Raw genomic sequence first — 17,386 nt, 5'->3', positions numbered from 1 at the left:
ATAGGGTGAATCGATGCTAGAGTAAACCAGCGAATCAATAATGCTAGGGTTGAAGATTTGAGAGAGAGAGAATCGGGTGGCTAATGGGTGTTGCCTTCGGTAGCTTACTCTTGCTTGGGTGGAGAGGCTAGGGCATTTGAATTATTTGACAGCATTTTTCTGATTTAGTTATTGGTTTGTGTAGTTTTTTATTTATTTATTATTAATTTGCAAACATATTTACATTTTTTTAAAACCGTAATAGGATGAATCACATTGACTTAACAGAGTAAAACACAAGGATTAAATCGATCAAATGAAAAATACAAGGATTAAATTAGCTAATGGAATAAAATACAGGGACCGTTTAACATTTAAGCCTTACTTATTTTGAATCAGTCTAAAACTAGTGTATGATTCATTGTAGTACAAGTGTGAGACCATTATCAAACGAAGAATTCGTTGATATAAGCTTGGGGAACGCTGATGAAAAATTGCGACGATATAGCTACGGAAATGGAATTAGCAACGAAATCATGCTAATAAAAGGGTGAATCATGCTAATACAAGGGTGAAACGATTATCCGATGAAGACTTGCTTGTGAGATGGATACCAGGTTATGATTAGGAAACAATAAAATGCAAAGGAAAATATGGGAAATAAACATATAATGTGTGTATTTAAGTGTTCAATGAGTCTCTTACAATTTATTGGAAACAATAAAATGCAAAAGGAAATTTATCTATTTTCTATCTAAGTGAATTGCAACCTAGGCAGATGTGTAGACGGGTCTAGATGGGGCTAGGCGGGTGCCTCAGCAGGTCTATGCGTATTTTCTTAATTTTCAAACATCTAGGCATTAATCGAGTATTTTCTTAATTTTCAAACATCTAGGCATTAATCGAGGCAGTAACCAGCCATTTAACGCTTAGACAGAGATTTTTAGAACAGTGGTTTGGGATCCAGGTTTAGGCTGGTGCCAAATGGCAGCGGGAGGAGAGCTGTCTCTTTTTATCGTAGCGGACTTCAAATTTTTGTCCATTCCCATTTGATCGAAAAAAGGGCAAAACACACACACAAAACCCACAAGAATAGCAAAACAGGGGATACCATATCATAGCACGCAGAGAGAAATAACAGAGATAGCGAGAGACTTCTGCTGTTCATAAAGTTTCAATTTTTATCGAAGAAAAGGGAGAGAAATGAGAGAAATTATAAGCATTCATATTGGGCAGGCTGGAATTCAGGTGGGGAATTCATGCTGGGAGCTCTACTGCCTCGAGCATGGAATTCAACCTGATGGGCAGATGCCCAGGTTGGTATTTTTTTCCTTGTTTCTTATCATTTCTACTGATATTTCTATTTAAATATGCACTTTTCTGTGGATTTGTTTGTTTATTTTTGGTGGGTTTCTCAAATGTTAGTCGATGAATGTGTTTTTTTATTCTGACTTTATTATTTGGAAAATTAAAATAGGTAACTTTAACAAATAGGTGTTTGCGATCTTCTTTTGTATGAATTTCAGATGTATGATTGTTGTTATCTGTTTATCTGGGGGTGTATCTGTTGATTACATTGATATTTTTTGGAGTTTTAGGTTCTTTTGAGCGGTCTTTCATGTACTTTTGATGGAGCTGAAGAATCAAGCATGAATTTTCTGAATGTATTCGATGGGGAAGCTAAAAGTTAACATAGAAGAAATAGAATTCAATTCAATTTAATCCGATTGATCGTATGCATTTGCTTTCTTTGCAAGGTTGTTGTAACCGATACGTCTTGAGTCGGGTGTGCTTAGAGATAGTATCAAGGAACTAAACACGAAGTTCTATGGTTTTGGGACATAGTTATAAACCTATAACAACAAAACTTTGTTGATCTTCTAATAATAAGGGTAATGTTAGGTAGACCAACTATGTAGATCAAATTTTGTAAACCATGACTTGGTTGTTGATGATTGGATTATTACTTAAGTTTTGATTAACGTGCTTATTTTCTATTGGTGACACATCCCATGGATTGCAAATTGGTATAGAAAGTCGTTATACCTAGCAGTACTCCTAGTAATAAGAAAGTTGATCTACTTAAACCCTAATAAAGCTTTATTGTTTTTCTCCTTCTGAGTTTAATGTTTGCAATTTAAGTCTGAATTTGAAGATGATTTGATTGCCTGATGGACAGTTATGGTTTTGTGTCTTTAAAGTGATACAACAGTGGGTAGCGGCCGCGATGCTTTCAATACCTTCTTCAGCGAGACTGGATCAGGCAAGCATGTCCCTAGGGCCATATTTGTCGATTTGGAACCAACTGTTATTGATGAAGTAAGGACTGGGTCTTACCGCCAACTCTTTCACCCCGAGCAGCTCATTTCTGGAAAGGAAGATGCTGCTAATAATTTCGCAAGAGGACACTATACAGGTAATGGATACTCTTCTATCTTTCATTGATGAATGCTTTTATTATGTTAATCTCGTTGATTTGACCTCTGGTTGTGCTCTGCAGTTGGAAAGGAAATTGTAGATCTCTGCCTTGATCGAGTTAGGAAATTGGCTGATAATTGCACTGGTTTACAAGGATTTTTGGTGTTTAATGCTGTGGGTGGTGGTACCGGTTCTGGTTTGGGGTCCTTGCTGTTAGAACGCTTGTCCGTGGATTATGGAAAGAAGTCAAAGCTTGGATTCACCATCTATCCTTCTCCACAGGTACTTCATCCACAAATATTATGATATTCGACTCTCCTCAAAAAGTCTATGCAGTTTCTTATGCAGAAGAATGTTTCTGTTTATACGTTATCTTATGATTTCATAATTATAATGCATCTTTTTTAGAAAAACAAAAAAGAGAAAAAAGAATATAGGGGCCGTTGATATGGAGCTCATCTGTGCCTTAATTCTTGTGCACTGCAGGTTTCAACAGCAGTTGTCGAGCCTTATAATAGCGTTCTCTCTACTCATGCTCTCCTTGAACACACCGATGTATCTGTGCTCTTGGACAATGAAGCTATCTATGATATTTGCAGAAGATCTCTAGACATCGAGAGACCAACGTACACCAATTTGAATAGACTGATATCACAAGTCATATCCTCCTTGACAACATCATTGAGATTTGATGGAGCCATTAACGTTGATGTTACAGAGTTCCAGACTAACCTTGTACCATATCCCCGCATTCATTTCATGCTTTCCTCATATGCTCCTGTTATCTCAGCTGCAAAGGCATACCATGAGCAGATCTCTATTCCTGAGATCACAAATGCAGTTTTTGAGCCCTCAAGCATGATGGCCAAGTGTGATCCCCGGCATGGAAAATACATGGCTTGCTGCCTAATGTACAGGGGTGATGTAGTTCCCAAGGATGTCAATGCTGCCGTTGCAACCATCAAAACAAAAAGGACTGTGCAGTTTGTTGACTGGTAAGAACAATGCCTAAAGAGGAAAAGAAAACGACGAAAAATACTTACATATTTTTTAAATCATATCTAATGTTGTTGAAGAAACTTACTTTGTTCAAATGCCATAGTCTCAACTCTCGAACATCAGTACTCACAGTAGGAACGGAGATTTATTTATGATGCTGAAATTATCTTGATGCCATGTTCTTTTCATCTTTAATAACGAGTTTTCTTTCAGATAAACAGTTTAACCATTTGTGCATCATCCGTCTGAATTATGGTCTTCGTATATGTTTTATCTGACAAGTTTGGTGGTTCAATTCTGCAGGTGCCCAACAGGTTTCAAATGTGGCATAAACTATCAGCCTCCAACAGTTGTACCAGGGGGTGATCTTGCCAAGGTTCAGCGAGCAGTGTGCATGATCAGCAACAACACTGCTGTGGCTGAGGTGTTCTCACGCATTGACCACAAATTTGATCTCATGTATTCCAAGAGGGCATTCGTTCACTGGTATGTTGGTGAGGGAATGGAAGAAGGAGAGTTTTCAGAAGCTCGTGAAGATCTGGCTGCTCTAGAGAAAGATTACGAGGAGGTTGGTGCCGAAGGTGTGGATGATGAAGAGGGAAGTGAAGATTACTAGTGTTGTAATGCAAGAGAAACAGTGTTTTATCATTCATCTTCAGCTATCTCTGTTCCTTTTGTTGTGTCGTACACTCTCGTGCTGTGAAATTGTGACAATCGTCACTATGTTCTGATTATGTTTTTTTGTGAAGTGACATTTCTGAAAAACCTGAATGTTTATGGTCCTCTTTCAAAGATATTTTACGTTGTATGTTTCCCAGATGTTTCACATAGAATTCGGTACTAATTAAGCCATCTCCAACCGAAGGAGGGTCAAATAATTTCTTTTAGCTCTATAATCTGGTAAGAAATTATATTTTAATGAACAATGAGGTCATATTTTATATCATCTCCAACTGAGGGGGTCAAAGGGTCATAGGTCAAATATAATCCTTTGATAAAAAATCATCTCCAACCGAAAGGATCATAGGCTAAACATAATTTATTATTTTAAATAAATTAATATGGTTAATTAAATTAAACTAGTATATTAAATAAGGTTTTCAGACATATTTTGAGTGCCACTTGTCCACAAATGAATAAGTTTCTGGATTTCTTATCTTTATATAATCTTAATAATTTTTCGAATAGGATTTCGAGTAACACGTGTCGCTAAAAAGATTAACTCTCTAGATTTCTTATTTTTATGTAATCTTAATAATTTGTTGAATAGGATTTCGAGTGCCACATGTTGAGATGTAATTGGTTGTGCAATTTTAGATATGATTCTTATTTATGTGGCACTTTTTATCTTCAGCTTCAATGTTGTAGGAATGGTGTAGGTATTTATAGGAAAAAAAAATTAGATTTTTTTTTTTTTTATAAATTCATCCAAAAAAAAAGATTTCAAATTCCAACGGTAACTTGACATTAGCTAGCCATTGCTAATTGGTGTCATGTTGACACCAGGTAGCCGTTGGCATTCAAATGGGCTTAGCTAGAGGGCTGGCACAATGTCAAACTTGACATTCTGGAGTTGGAGGGCCGGCAAAATGTCAAACTTGACATTCTGGCACTGGAGCAAAATAAGGGCTGGCAAAATGTCAAGCTTGACATTCTGGTGCTGGAGGGTTGGCTGGCTGGCTGGCTGGAAATGGCCAGCCCATTGCCTGAATTTGGGGTTTGGGCCCGATGGGACCCACAAACCCTTTGGCCTAGCCCTTAGTTGGAGACGGTTTTCGTGTCATTTGTAGCTATTTTTAGCCCTATGACCCTTTGACTGGGTCGGTTGGAGATGGCCTTATATGACGAAATTTGTTTGGCATGTTGTTTCCCCATTTTTCCTTCAAGACGGTTTCATGGTATAACTTAATATCATTCATTGGTACGCCATCCACTGTCTTGAAATACAGTTACATGTTAAGGTGAACCGGACACGTGAATTTTTTTTGTATGATAGTTTTGGAAGAGGAGATTCGAACTTGGGATCTCTTTTAACATTGAGAGACCGGGAGCTTGTACTTGTTTTAAAATGTGGTTCGTTGATAAATTTTCGCTTTCATCAGTTTGCAGCTATATGATGTTTTAACAACAGATAAACCTGGTTGATTAGTCATGGTAATTTTGTCCTGTGGTCGTTATATAGCTGTGAACTGCACCAACTGTTCTCATTTCCGCTTCTTCATATTAATTGAACGCCTTGTAATATCGCGTTAGAAATTGTGGATCGAACATAATTGTTCTACATCAGATAAGTGATTCTCCAATATCGATATATTACGGCATGTTTACTTACTTGGAATGGAGGAGGTCGTGAATCAAGAAGGGGAAAGTAGGCATGAGAATGGGATTAACTAGCAACCCTGTAGTTGATATGATCCCTAATTATTCAGGTAACAGATTACGGATTTTAATGTATAACCCCCACTTTTTTTATATTCCATACGAGTTAGTAAACACAGGAGAAGTAAGGAATCAGAATCATTTCAATACCCATGTTTTAGTAAACGCAGGGAAGTCGGGAATCAGAATCATTACAATACTCATTCCACGCAACTTCTCAGGATGTTCTTCCTTTTGCATCTTAATTTCATGCTACCAAAAATCAATGCAATTGTTAATCAAACTCAGAGAAAAGCTGAAACTCATCTGCAATAGCAGATAGGAAGTACAAGCTATTGATATCATTCAGCTACCTACACTTCTCATGCTTTCAAAAGAATTACACTAAACATAAACTCTCAAGACTAACCCCTCAATTCACTCATTTCAAAAGAATAAAACAATACTCAGAATGGTGAAGGCCATCAGCCTAGGCAGAACGGTTGAGAGAGACTAGGAAGATCCCAGAGAGCATCACCGGCATTGTACTCATTGTCAAAGTACTCATTCACTGCATTCATTGTATAAAATGAAGCCGACATCTGCCTTTCTACCTCCAAGCACTCAAATTCCGTCACCTCTGGCTCTACTGCAACACTAGGTTGCACCGTCACAGCATTGCCTTTCGCTAAATCCATCCCTTCATGGGTTATTGGAAGCTGATCAAACCCAGTTAAGAGTGGCCACTGGAGACCAAAATGGTTACGAAACAACCCTGGTTGAAGATCATCAATGCAGTTGCTAATGTCTGGTCTATATGCATCATCAAACACCTGAACATTTTTCTGGCTTTTGCAATTAGGCAGAAAAGTTTCACTAAAAGTAGCAATGGAGATAGCTGAACCGTCACTGAAAGAGGTATATTTGTTACTAGTTCTAGTACTAGTAGCTGTAGGGGTGGAATTTAAGCTGTTGGGGGTGGAACTTACAGGGCATTGCTTCAAGCTCTTTTTCTGGTTGAGGAGGTTTCTGATCTTCAAGGAAAGTGGAGAGTTAGAAGGGACATGAGTGGCGAAGTTGGTTCGGGTATTCGAACCCCGAAGAAGGTAAGCAGCCTCGTCGTAAGCTCGAGCAGCTTCCTCGGCAGTCTCAAAGGTTCCAAGCCACATTCTTATCTTCTTTGTTGTGTCCTTGATCTCTGCAACCCACTTCCCGGATGGCCTTTGTCTCACCCCGACGAACTTGCACTTGGATTTGGTCCTCTCTTTGAACTTTCTTTGTTTGTTGGCTAAGACTCCCTTTTGCTGCTTCGGGGCTTGATGTTCCATGGAAGAGGCTGAAAGTGAGAACTTTAGCTTGTTTGAGAATACTTCTGGAAGAGCTAAAAGTGATTTCAGATAATCAAAGAGCTTTTAACAGCGTTTGATAGAAGGAAGAGAAAAAAACTAAAAGTGCTTTTGGATTCTAAAAGCTCCCACCCCTGTTGGTCCCTCGGGGCTTCATGTTCTATAGGAATGTTTGAAGCGAAGTTGTGAATGAATGAAAGAGCAAAAATGGGTGTGACTTGTATAAAAAGGTAGAACAGGGCAAAGGTTCTGTTTGGTAGTAATGGGAAGCTCGTTTTCTTTCCCTTGTCAGCAGACTCAGCACGTCAATTTGTATTTGTTCGTTATTAAGGATGACTGATCTCTCAATGCTCACTCTAAATCAATTACATTGTTAGTAGCATTGATGGATAATATTTTAATAGCAAAGATGTCGATCAATTATCTATATACTATTAACATTATCAACTATTCACATGATTTGTGTTTTTCGCTTGCTTGACTGGAAAAGTCGTTACACATGAAGCTGCGTGTTAACAGTAAAGAATGGACTTTGCATGTGCTTACAAGTAATTGAAATATAACTTAGGTTGTCAATTGATTTTATGATGAAATTTCAATTTCTTCAATTCAGTCAACTCTATTCATGTCTCATCCACATGACATCCATGACCCACCCCAACGGTAACCGTAAGGGTTTGGGTAGTTGTCGTGGTCACTCCTCACCACCACCAAGGTCCAAAGCAGTTGGTCAACGGAGAGAGAATCGAAAGTCGTGGGAGCACGAAGGCATGACACATGGAGCACGAATATGGTCCCCTCCAAATGAATTCATAAAAAATAAAAATAAAAAAAATAGAAACGACAGCTGGCATTGCATTTGTATCGAAAGAATTTGAGGTTTGATGGCGAAGGAAGGAATCTGATGCTGCATGCTCTCTTTTGTTTGGTGGAATCCTTTTTCAGTATTACATAAAACATACCAAATACTTGACTTGCATTGCATTTATATTCATAATAAAAAAGATAAAACGAATAACCAAACGAATAGATAAGATTCGAAGGTCTCAACTCATAACCAGCGTTGGATAGAATTGGATTGCAATGGATTGTCCGAGCCTCGAACGCTTACTTCTCAGGCTCTAGGGTCCTTGAGACGGGTTCAATTCTGAGACTAGCTCTCTTTGGTTGCGGGATTCCAAGAACTCCTAGATATCTTTGAGGAACAAAGCTTTGTTCTTGGCACTGTTTCTCGAAGAAATGGAACCAGACATATCATCGTCTTTGGGTGCTCAAAAACTCTTGCACTCCTCGAGGATGACTCAGAATTACCCTAAAGTGTGATAGCCAGTTCACATCCAACACAATAGCATACCATTGAAATATACCATAAAAGCCAATTTTATTGCCTTTTGGGGATCAAAATTGAAAACATAACGAAAGAATCGCCATCGATAATTTCATCAACAGATTCTTACAACGCAGGTATAGGAAAATACAAAACAGGATGAGACCAAAACTCCCACGAGAATTTTCTCACCAACAGCCCTCATAACCTCGGGCACCAACAAAAAAGAAAATGAAAGAAACCCTCACGAGCAGGAACAAGTCTTCTTTTCTTTTAGACTCAAAATCGCCACTATAAATTAACACTTTCATATACACCCTACAAAAAATGGTTTGACCAAACCGCACCAATGACTTCCACGCTGAATCGATGCTGACGGGCCGCTGTAAAACTTTTCACATAAATGACTGATGGGAAACATAGCAAGACAGGGAACAGTGCATCTGAAAGCAGCAATGTGCACAATGCAAGCCAAAGTATTTATGAGGAGAGGATGGATTGCAGAGCAAGCTGTTGCTGGGGTTGCAAGGACGACCACGTTGAAGCCAATGTAGCTGGTGGCAAAGTCTGCTGAAGTTGCCTTAGCAGTTTAATCATTCGGTTTGCAGTCTGTTCAGTTGCCAGATCCTTACCGGCACATAGAACCTACACGAATAATCATAACCCTCAAAGTAAATATTCTGGAAAGCTTGAAAACATATTACAAAAAACATGCATTTACTGGAGCCATCTGATTGCCTGCATTGTTTAAGATATCAATTAGAAGAGAAAAAGAAAGCCTAGATTTAGGTTACAGTTATACTAGTTCGTTAATTAGTCCCTAAATCTTGCCACAACGGAAAAATGGCTCAATTGACCAAGGTGTGCACATATCTGTACCATACATACAATAAATGATGTGCCTATAATTGCTTCACCTCAATAATAATCAGTACATAAGATAATTGCTTCACCTCAATAATAATCAGTACATAAGATACATATGTTCAAACTGATGAAATAGAATATTGAGAAATGTATTAATGAAAAAACATCGATTTTGATCATGATATATGACACAGAAATATAGCTTAAGAGTGCTAATTTAGTTTCTAGATTACAAACCTCTGCAAACACTGCAACAATTTTGGGAAGATACTGATTGTTGGGACCCAAAAGTTCCCGATCAGACCTGTAGATGGATTACAAGGGTCACCTCTATGAATTCGTTTGGTAATGATATTCTGAAAGTTAAATATACGAAAAGGCAACAAGTAACAGAACAAGGCACAAGTACAAGAAAATTGAAGCTCTACCTCTCTACCATAGAACAAAGTTGGTCATGAACAACTTTGGCTTCAACCAAGTCACCTTTAATCGGTAAACAGTTCAGCCATGCAGGAATGACCTGCAAAATGCCGAAAGGATGACAATCCATACCACCCCCCGAAAAAAAAAAAAAAAAAATAATGGAACTGACAAAAGAAAGATTATTAATCTTAAAAGTGATAGTTGGCAAGATATATTATAATAAACTATAGTGTTGCACTAAATTGAGGAACGTGCGCACAAAAATTATATTAGAGAGCGCTACACAGCACAGTAGTCGTATACTCATAGTCAAGACTCCTTACTTTTGTGCGTATATTCCACAACAACACCAATGAAAGAATTTCTGATCAAACCATATGACAACAGAGAAAATAAAAGTTAGTACCTGAGCTGCATCAATACTGTCACGGTGGAATTGGCTAATTTTTCCTAAAGCAGAAACAGCATTATCATATGCCATTACATTTTCAGATTGTTGGGCATTAGGATGCTGAATCACAGCGTTCAGCCTTGATAGAGCCTCTGTATAAAGCCACAAGAAAATGTTACTCACAAACATACATAAATGTTTCATCTATTTAAGATATTCAAGCAGAATTACCGCCAACAAGAGGTTTAATTATTGCTCCACCAAACTCTGAACAAATACCAAGTCCATATACAGCTGCCTGAAAAATAAAAATAAAACAAAAACAACCACTTAACACTAATGTCGAAGAGCAACCTGATGCCTATTGAAACAGTTTGTTGAGATCAGACCTGTCGAACATCAGGGTTTTCGTCATTGCAAGCCTCCAACAGAAAAGGAAGAAATGTGTCATAATATCTGATCCAACCAAATCATAACCAAATATGAGTACAGAAAACAAGAACTACTCAAAGTAAAATCTGAACGTTTCTATTAAAAAAACTTACTTTACAGCTGCTTCACGACACTGCTCTGCAACTTCATCAAAGATGCATATTGCAATCCTTCTCTCTTCAGGTGTTTTATCCTTGGCCTGTGTTTAGAACCCGAAATGAATAACATAGTTAAGAAGACAAACAAATTAGCTCAAATATAATGGCTGACAAAAAAATTAACATTCTACTTCCTTGAAGTGAAGCTTTCTAAGGAGCGTTTGAGTAAACATAAACAACTAAAATCCTAAAGTTGGAACAGAAAAAAAGGCTGCATCCGTGAGACGAAACTTACCCACATAGGCATTAAATATGATGATAGCTCATCAAAGAAAGGCAAGAAAGAGGCTTTGAACGTTTTAATCAATGTTCCAATGATTTCTCCCACCTGAAACAATTAAAAAATGTGTTGAAGAGAAACAGGACAAAAAGTCCCACACTGCATATGCTGGCCCAAAAATTAAAAAATCAGCAAATTGCTGACAAGCTACTTAGAGATTGTGTTAAAAAAAACTCACTTGATCAAAAACTTCTTCCTCTTGTTCATTTTCCTCTTTAATCAGCTCCTGTTCCTCAGCATCAAAGTCTTCTGCTTTGGTCCTTTCTGCTCTCTCTCTTTTTCTACTAGAACTGGCAGTGATCACCTGCTTTATCTCCTCCACGATGGATCTCACCTGGTTTTCATCTAAAAGTGGTCCAGATGTCTGAAAGCAAAGATACAAGGCGCATGAATGGGGCCATACACAAGAAATGATGCACAATATAAAAATGAAAACACAAAAACAAATTTTTGTCTTTTGAACAAAGCTAATTCTGATTAACTCAACAAAACATTTCTCCCAAAACAGTTGGCTCATTCACTGCTTCCGTGCAAACTAAAATGAAGGATTGGCTACTACAAAACAAAGTAAGTAGTACTATATTGCAGTGACTGCCAGCATTTCCAATTTCAAGCCCAAAATCTAAAAGGCAGAGATTTAATTATAAAAGTTCTTTCAAATCAAACCAATGATTTTCACTATACTGCAGTGACTGCCAGCATTTCCAAGTTCAAGCCCAAAATCTAAAAGGCATAGATTTAATTATAAAAGTTCTTTCAAATCAAACCGATGATTTTCTTCTGCAATGAAAAGAAAATAAAACAGAAGTGGCATAGCATGGAACATGATTAGTATCCAGTACTCAATTAAAAATTTAATCATGAGTGTATTGACAACTTCTCTACAACGAAAAATATAGCAATTCCAGCACTACTGAATTGGTCAGTTGGTGCGGAATGAGTGCAAAAAGTAAATTTCTTCAAGAATAAACGACGAACCTGTAAGCATTCATTTAATGCATCCAATATATTCGCACAGATTTCAGTATCAGGTTCCTGCACACAAATTGCAATCTCATACTTCAGAGAACATATAAATCATTACACCATGGTCAAGGAGGCTTAAATGAAAAACACTGAACAACCTTATGTAACGCTTCCACCAGAGCTGGAACAATGTAGTCAGACAATTGCTTTATATATGTTTCATTACGACCTTGAGCCTGCCCTTTCTCTATTGCTAATTTTGCAGAACGCAGTAGCTCCGGCATTGCTAGAAACAAAAAGTAGATATCTCTTTATTAAGAAACAGAGCAAACTCAAACAAAATTTGTAGAGGAAAGAGAAAATAAAAACATTGAGTATTAACAATTAAGGGTACCTGAAACAGCTGCCTTTCTAACTTCTTCATGGAAATAAAATTTAAGAAGTGGAACCAAAGTTGGGGCAACCTACACAAATATGACCTTTGTAAGTATGCAACCAAAGTCGGACAAAAAAAAATAATCGTGACACTATTGGATACCTGATCAATCCAGGGAAAGAATCCTTCCTTCAGCTCATCAGCATAGCAACACAGCATATTGCAAGCTGTAGCTTTCTCCTCCAAGACACTTGTCTTGATTCCAATCCTTTTATCTCCAAGAGTAATTGTTTCCATACTGTAACACAAAAGCAGCTTTTAGCAAGAGAAGAAGTAACACAGAGCTACATAACAGCACTATTTCCAGATCTTGGTATCTTTTACACTCATTCACCAAAACTACACCTCAAACACTCTAAATCAGTACATTGATAACTGAACCAGATAATTATCAAGTATAGAAGCATATAAAAAAGTTGATGTGGACGTTAAAGACACTGGTTATCCATGCAGTGAAAGTTTCTACACTAGATTCAGGTACTTACATATCAAACTTTAGGAAGGATACCAAGAAATAGGTAGTGATGCAACATTTGAGATATCTTACATGCCCGTTGGTATTGAACTTACGTAAAAAGGGAAATGAGAAAAGTTTCAGACCTATCATCATCAGAGTCATCAATATCATTTTCGTCATCTGCAGATGTGATGGTTACATCTGGCTTAAGTTGAGCAGATTGAAGCAAAGGAGGCATTACAACACTCATGTATGGGAGGAAATCTTGTCCTAAGCACTTGCAGAGTCTAGCCCAGGCCTACAACATTGTAGATAAAATTTTATTGCAAACAATAAGCATTAGTACAGTAATTTTAGTGCACTTATAAGATAAGGGCATACTTGTAACATGTAACTTGTAGTTGGATCATCCGTCTCCAAGTGAGATCCTTGCAAAGCCATCAGCACTTCCATGACCTTCAGATGAACAGTAAACACCAGTCTGTGATTAGAGAATTTGGCAGCAGCATTTTTCTATTAGGTTTTTAGATTGGCCAAAATGGCAGCGGCATGTTCACAGGTTGAAAGACTCAGTTTTTAATCTCCCAACTGATAAGCGGAAAAGAGCTGAAGCATATAACTTGAGCAAAGGAGAGTGCAGATGAGGAAAAGAACAGGTCAATTTCGGAATTTTGATAAAATAAAAATTCTATTGGAGGTATTAAGGTATGAAATGGTTCAAAATAACAAAATATAGATCTGCATGAACAAGCACCTTAAAAAATAACATGAAACCATCATCCATCAAATAGCCATTCATATCCCAGGTCCAATAAAGTAAACGTAGTTTCAAATGTATAATGCCTTACCTGCTTAGCGTCTTCCCTGAATTTCTCTTTTCCAACTGCCATTCCAACCAAACTAATACACTCCATCGATTTGGCACGAAGCATGCGATTAGACTTATCAGTGGCATTCACCAAGATAGCCTTCAGGTAAGGCATAACTGCATCATAGTATTTTTGAAAATGCTCCTACACATCCCATTACCATCAAACTTAATCATCCATAAAATATATAAAAAAATAATAATTTCATGTATAATATCACATATTATAATACAATACCTGAGATGAATCAGCAACGGATGCCAAAGCAGTCAAGGCACCCTCTTGCACCATTTGTTTTCCATTCTGCATGAAACGTGAAAAATCAGACACAATTAATAAATACTAGTTCAAAAGCATGTAATTAAGTAAAGTTTTACATCATGAATAGGGTGTTTGTATATACACATACACACACGCACACACATAATCTTGAGAAGCATTACCTGCAGAAGTACAAGCAATTTACTCACTACTCCATCCAAATACGGTGTTAAAATATCCGGAGTGCAATTCTCACTGAAATTCAGCACTGCTGAAGCAGCATGTGCCTGCAGATAGCAAATTACAAAAAAGGAAGCAATGAATAGATAATCTTGCACGTTTAATTACATGATCTTGATAATGAGCTGAGTAAAGCACCAAATGATCACTATCCTCCAAATTCAGAAAATAAAGAACCTCATATGGAGGATAGCTTGCAACTATAGATGCCAATGGTAGCTCACAAGTCGCAACAAAAGGCCAACGATTAGTTTTCAAACTGTACTTTTCAAAAAGTCCATACTTAAAAAAAATGTGACAACATCAACCACAAACATGCAGTCAAGCACATATGACTTTTGCGTGGACTCATTCAAACATCCCATTAACCAGAAACAGAAAGTGAACTAAATAAGTAACGGCTCTACTGAAGTCGAGGACATAAGATGACTAGCAACTTAGAACATTATACACACTAGAATGCTCTACAGTACACAACTTGTAAAGAATCCTTAAGATGAGAAAGTGCCAGTCAATATAGTCTTGTGGTCACCCTCTAGTGCATGACGAAGGTGACCTGCATTGCAGGATACAAATCCATACCATTCAAATAATAAAACTGAATATCAAGTCAATTATTTAGAAACAGGATCGGATGCTACGATCAGGTACTAACCTGAACACGAGGGTTCTGAAAATCATCCATAGCTCCAGCCAATGCCGGGAGCACCCGTTGGTGATACTGAACTTGCAGATCTGGGCCCAAATCAGTAGACAACTGCCCAATTGCGTTTATCGCTGCCCACCTTACACGAGGATGTGGATCTTGAAATGAGTTCAAGACCATTGCTACCACTTGCTCCAAATTTTTAATCATTACCTGCAAATAAAATAAAAATGAAAGGAACAGACTAATGGTCGTCATTAACAAAATAAATGGAAATTCATTTAACTAGAAAGCTGCACAAAAGTACTTTATAGCTGTACTATTCACTTATTTAAGGATATAAAAGTGCCCCCTCGGAAACTGCATAGTAGGAATATACAATCGCTTATGTAAGATGCAAACATCTTACATAAGTGTATTGTATCTGGCCTGAAAGCTTTTCATTCATATTGTGCAAGTGTGAATGTGACTATCAAACCGTACAAACATTGAATAATTTCAAACGAATGTTTCTCATTACATATCTAACCTGTTATCCATTCGAATTCACACAATAGCACATTCAACACGTGTCAAAAACCTAGGCTCTTTTATTACCAAAACTCAACTCTATTACTTCAACAGAAAAGGCACGTTAAGTATTCAAAATGTGGTTAAAGGCGGAACCATGAAAAATTGGACAAGCAACTATCCCAAGCATAATGTCTCTAACTAATGACAATCAGTTAACCTGGATATACAATTTCACAAATAATTGCACAACTATTAAAATAAAAATTGATACCTTGGCACAACCCTCAGCAATCTGAGCCAGGGCAATCAATGCAGCATGGTGCTTCTGCCACTCAGGGGCAGCCAAATATGCAGGCAATTGCTCAGACGCCACGGGAACAATGGTATTCCCACCCAGGGATATGGCAAGCCTATCCAAACACTCCTGCCCAACACTGTAATTACCAGTCTCACCCGCATCCTCATCTTCACTCTCTGCCGCATGCCATGCCGGTTCGTCCTCAATATCCAGAAGCATTTTCATTAAAATGGAAAATAATCGGCTTATAAACTGCGGCAACTTCCTCATCATGCCAGGAGCACGCTCTCTGGCCTCGGCCAGAGTGATGACGAACTCAATGGCCAAGTGCCTTGTCGCTTCTTCCAAGGAATCGGCCTCAGCAATCTGTAACATAGCCCCAACGACTTCCACAATCTGCCGCCTCAGGAACCTCGGCTCGGTCCCAGCCAACTCAATCAATAATTCAAGAGCGTCCTGAGCGGTGGCCTCGTTCCCGTTGTTCAGAGCCTCCATCAACGTCTTCATCATCGCTGGCAACAGGTCCTGAAACCTATCCCTATCCGCAGAGCTGGTCAAACACTGAATGAAATTGATGACAGCGTTCAAAGCCGCGATCTTCACGTCGGGGCTCGGCGAATTCCCCAGGCTATGCAAGAACACGGCGTGCAATTCCTTTATGTGCGGCACCATGGTGTCGCCGATGTACTGCGATAACTGAGCGAATATCAAGAACGCCGCTTCTTGAAGCTTGGGCGAATCGGACGAAACGCAGTGGAACATAAAGGGCAAGAGCTCCGGCCACCCGTTATCCGGCAAAATCCCGGAGGCCAGCTCGGAAATCGTATCGCATAGCTTCTTGGAGATAGATTTGGTGTCCTCCTGCTGAATACACGTGAGCAGAACGGTCTTCAGCGTCGATTGGGTCGTGGGATTCAATCGGGGCCAGAGGTAAGAGTCGTCGCGGGTGAGCTGCTTGCGGAGGAGAATCGCGGACATGGCGCGGGCCTCGGCGGCGGGGGAGAACTGGAGGAGGTGGGCGAGCTTGAGGGAGAGGGAGTCGGGATCGGTCTGCTTGCAGAGGTTGAAGAGGAGCTCGGCCTGGGAGCGCTGCTCGTTGGCGGAAGACATGAGGTGGGAGATTAGGGTCTGGAAAGGGGCCGGGTCGGGGCCGAGAATGGTCGCCAGTTGGGCTTGCTGTAAGTGAGTCGACTCGGCCATCGGAACCAGGTGCAGTTGTTTAGGGTTCTTGCCTGCTCTGCGCTGGGTGTGGATTGGAGTCAGTGGTGAACCCGCGAAGAGAAGATGCCCTTTCTCTCACTTTCTCTCTCTAGACTTTTGAATCAAATCAAAAGTTGGGATATTTGGGGAGTTTAATTGTGCGGGGGATTAAAGTAGGAGCCGGAGCAGAGGAGTGGGGCTCCTAAATAAAGGAAGAAATGCAAGGAATTATCCAATGGATGATTAGCTGGGCGTGGGTCGGTTATCAATCATGATTTATGACTATAATTTTCCCACCAAAATTTATTTTTGGAGGGAAGGGAGAAGGGACTCATTTTTTTTTGTTTAATATGGTATAAAATTATAATTTGAAAATTTTAAGTTTTAACGATAAAGACAAAATAAAAGGTGAAGTGAATAGTATCAATATTAATTTTTTAATATAAAAATATGATTTTTCGTTAAAATAAACAGTATCGGATAGTTTTTCGTTAAAGTTCTTTAAAATCATATCTTGGAATT

At 38.7% G+C, this 17,386-nt stretch overlaps 3 protein-coding genes across 3 annotated transcripts; 1 reads left to right on the top strand and 2 right to left on the bottom strand.

Annotated features, from left to right (window-relative positions):
- The first annotated feature begins 1,056 nt into the window (after positions 1–1,056).
- On the top strand, positions 1,057–4,211 carry LOC137741742 (tubulin alpha-5 chain-like). The gene is made up of 5 exons (XM_068481463.1): positions 1,057–1,295; positions 2,181–2,395; positions 2,480–2,679; positions 2,884–3,392; positions 3,700–4,211. Exons 1-5 carry the CDS (start codon positions 1,183–1,185, stop codon positions 4,010–4,012), a joined length of 1,350 nt encoding a protein of 449 aa, XP_068337564.1. The 5' UTR covers positions 1,057–1,182; the 3' UTR covers positions 4,013–4,211.
- Positions 4,212–5,984: 1,773 nt separating this feature from the next.
- Positions 5,985–7,265, bottom strand: LOC137741565 (ethylene-responsive transcription factor ERN1-like). Its single transcript, XM_068481261.1, has one exon. The coding sequence runs from the start codon at positions 7,080–7,082 to the stop codon at positions 6,240–6,242; it is 843 nt and encodes a 280-aa protein (XP_068337362.1). The 5' UTR covers positions 7,083–7,265; the 3' UTR covers positions 5,985–6,239.
- A 1,239-nt stretch (positions 7,266–8,504) lies between these two features.
- On the bottom strand, positions 8,505–17,019 carry LOC137742085 (uncharacterized). Its single transcript, XM_068481830.1, has 20 exons — positions 15,638–17,019; positions 14,863–15,066; positions 14,150–14,254; positions 13,944–14,009; positions 13,686–13,850; positions 13,219–13,293; positions 12,981–13,135; positions 12,483–12,618; positions 12,339–12,408; positions 12,103–12,230; positions 11,957–12,013; positions 11,157–11,342; positions 10,934–11,026; positions 10,654–10,739; positions 10,498–10,564; positions 10,340–10,406; positions 10,124–10,260; positions 9,723–9,814; positions 9,532–9,598; positions 8,505–9,072 (listed from the first exon to the last, which is right to left on the bottom strand). Exons 1-20 carry the CDS (start codon positions 16,862–16,864, stop codon positions 8,908–8,910), a joined length of 3,348 nt encoding a protein of 1,115 aa, XP_068337931.1. The 5' UTR covers positions 16,865–17,019; the 3' UTR covers positions 8,505–8,907.
- Between the last annotated feature and the right edge of the window lie 367 nt (positions 17,020–17,386).

Source organism: Pyrus communis, chromosome 8 (assembly GCF_963583255.1).
Source record: "Pyrus communis chromosome 8, drPyrComm1.1, whole genome shotgun sequence".
Taxonomy (NCBI): Eukaryota; Viridiplantae; Streptophyta; class Magnoliopsida; order Rosales; family Rosaceae; genus Pyrus; species Pyrus communis.
This window is presented reverse-complemented; position numbering and strand designations above follow the sequence as displayed.

Excerpts from the sequence above, each read along its gene's own strand:
- LOC137741742 (XM_068481463.1), top strand. The coding sequence starts at position 1,183 with ATGAGAGAAATTATAAGCATTCATATTGGGCAGGCTGGAATTCAGGTG. Across the intron at positions 1,296-2,180 it reads CCTGATGGGCAGATGCCCAG|TGATACAACAGTGGGTAGCG; the intron begins GTTGGTATTTTT and ends GTGTCTTTAAAG. Across the intron at positions 3,393-3,699 it reads ACTGTGCAGTTTGTTGACTG|GTGCCCAACAGGTTTCAAAT; the intron begins GTAAGAACAATG and ends TCAATTCTGCAG.
- LOC137741565 (XM_068481261.1), bottom strand. The coding sequence starts at position 7,082 with ATGGAACATCAAGCCCCGAAGCAGCAAAAGGGAGTCTTAGCCAACAAA.
- LOC137742085 (XM_068481830.1), bottom strand. The coding sequence starts at position 16,864 with ATGGCCGAGTCGACTCACTTACAGCAAGCCCAACTGGCGACCATTCTC. Across the intron at positions 14,255-14,862 it reads TTCAGAACCCTCGTGTTCAG|GCACATGCTGCTTCAGCAGT; the intron begins GTTAGTACCTGA and ends TGCTATCTGCAG. Across the intron at positions 12,231-12,338 it reads TAGAAAGGCAGCTGTTTCAG|CAATGCCGGAGCTACTGCGT; the intron begins GTACCCTTAATT and ends TTTTGTTTCTAG.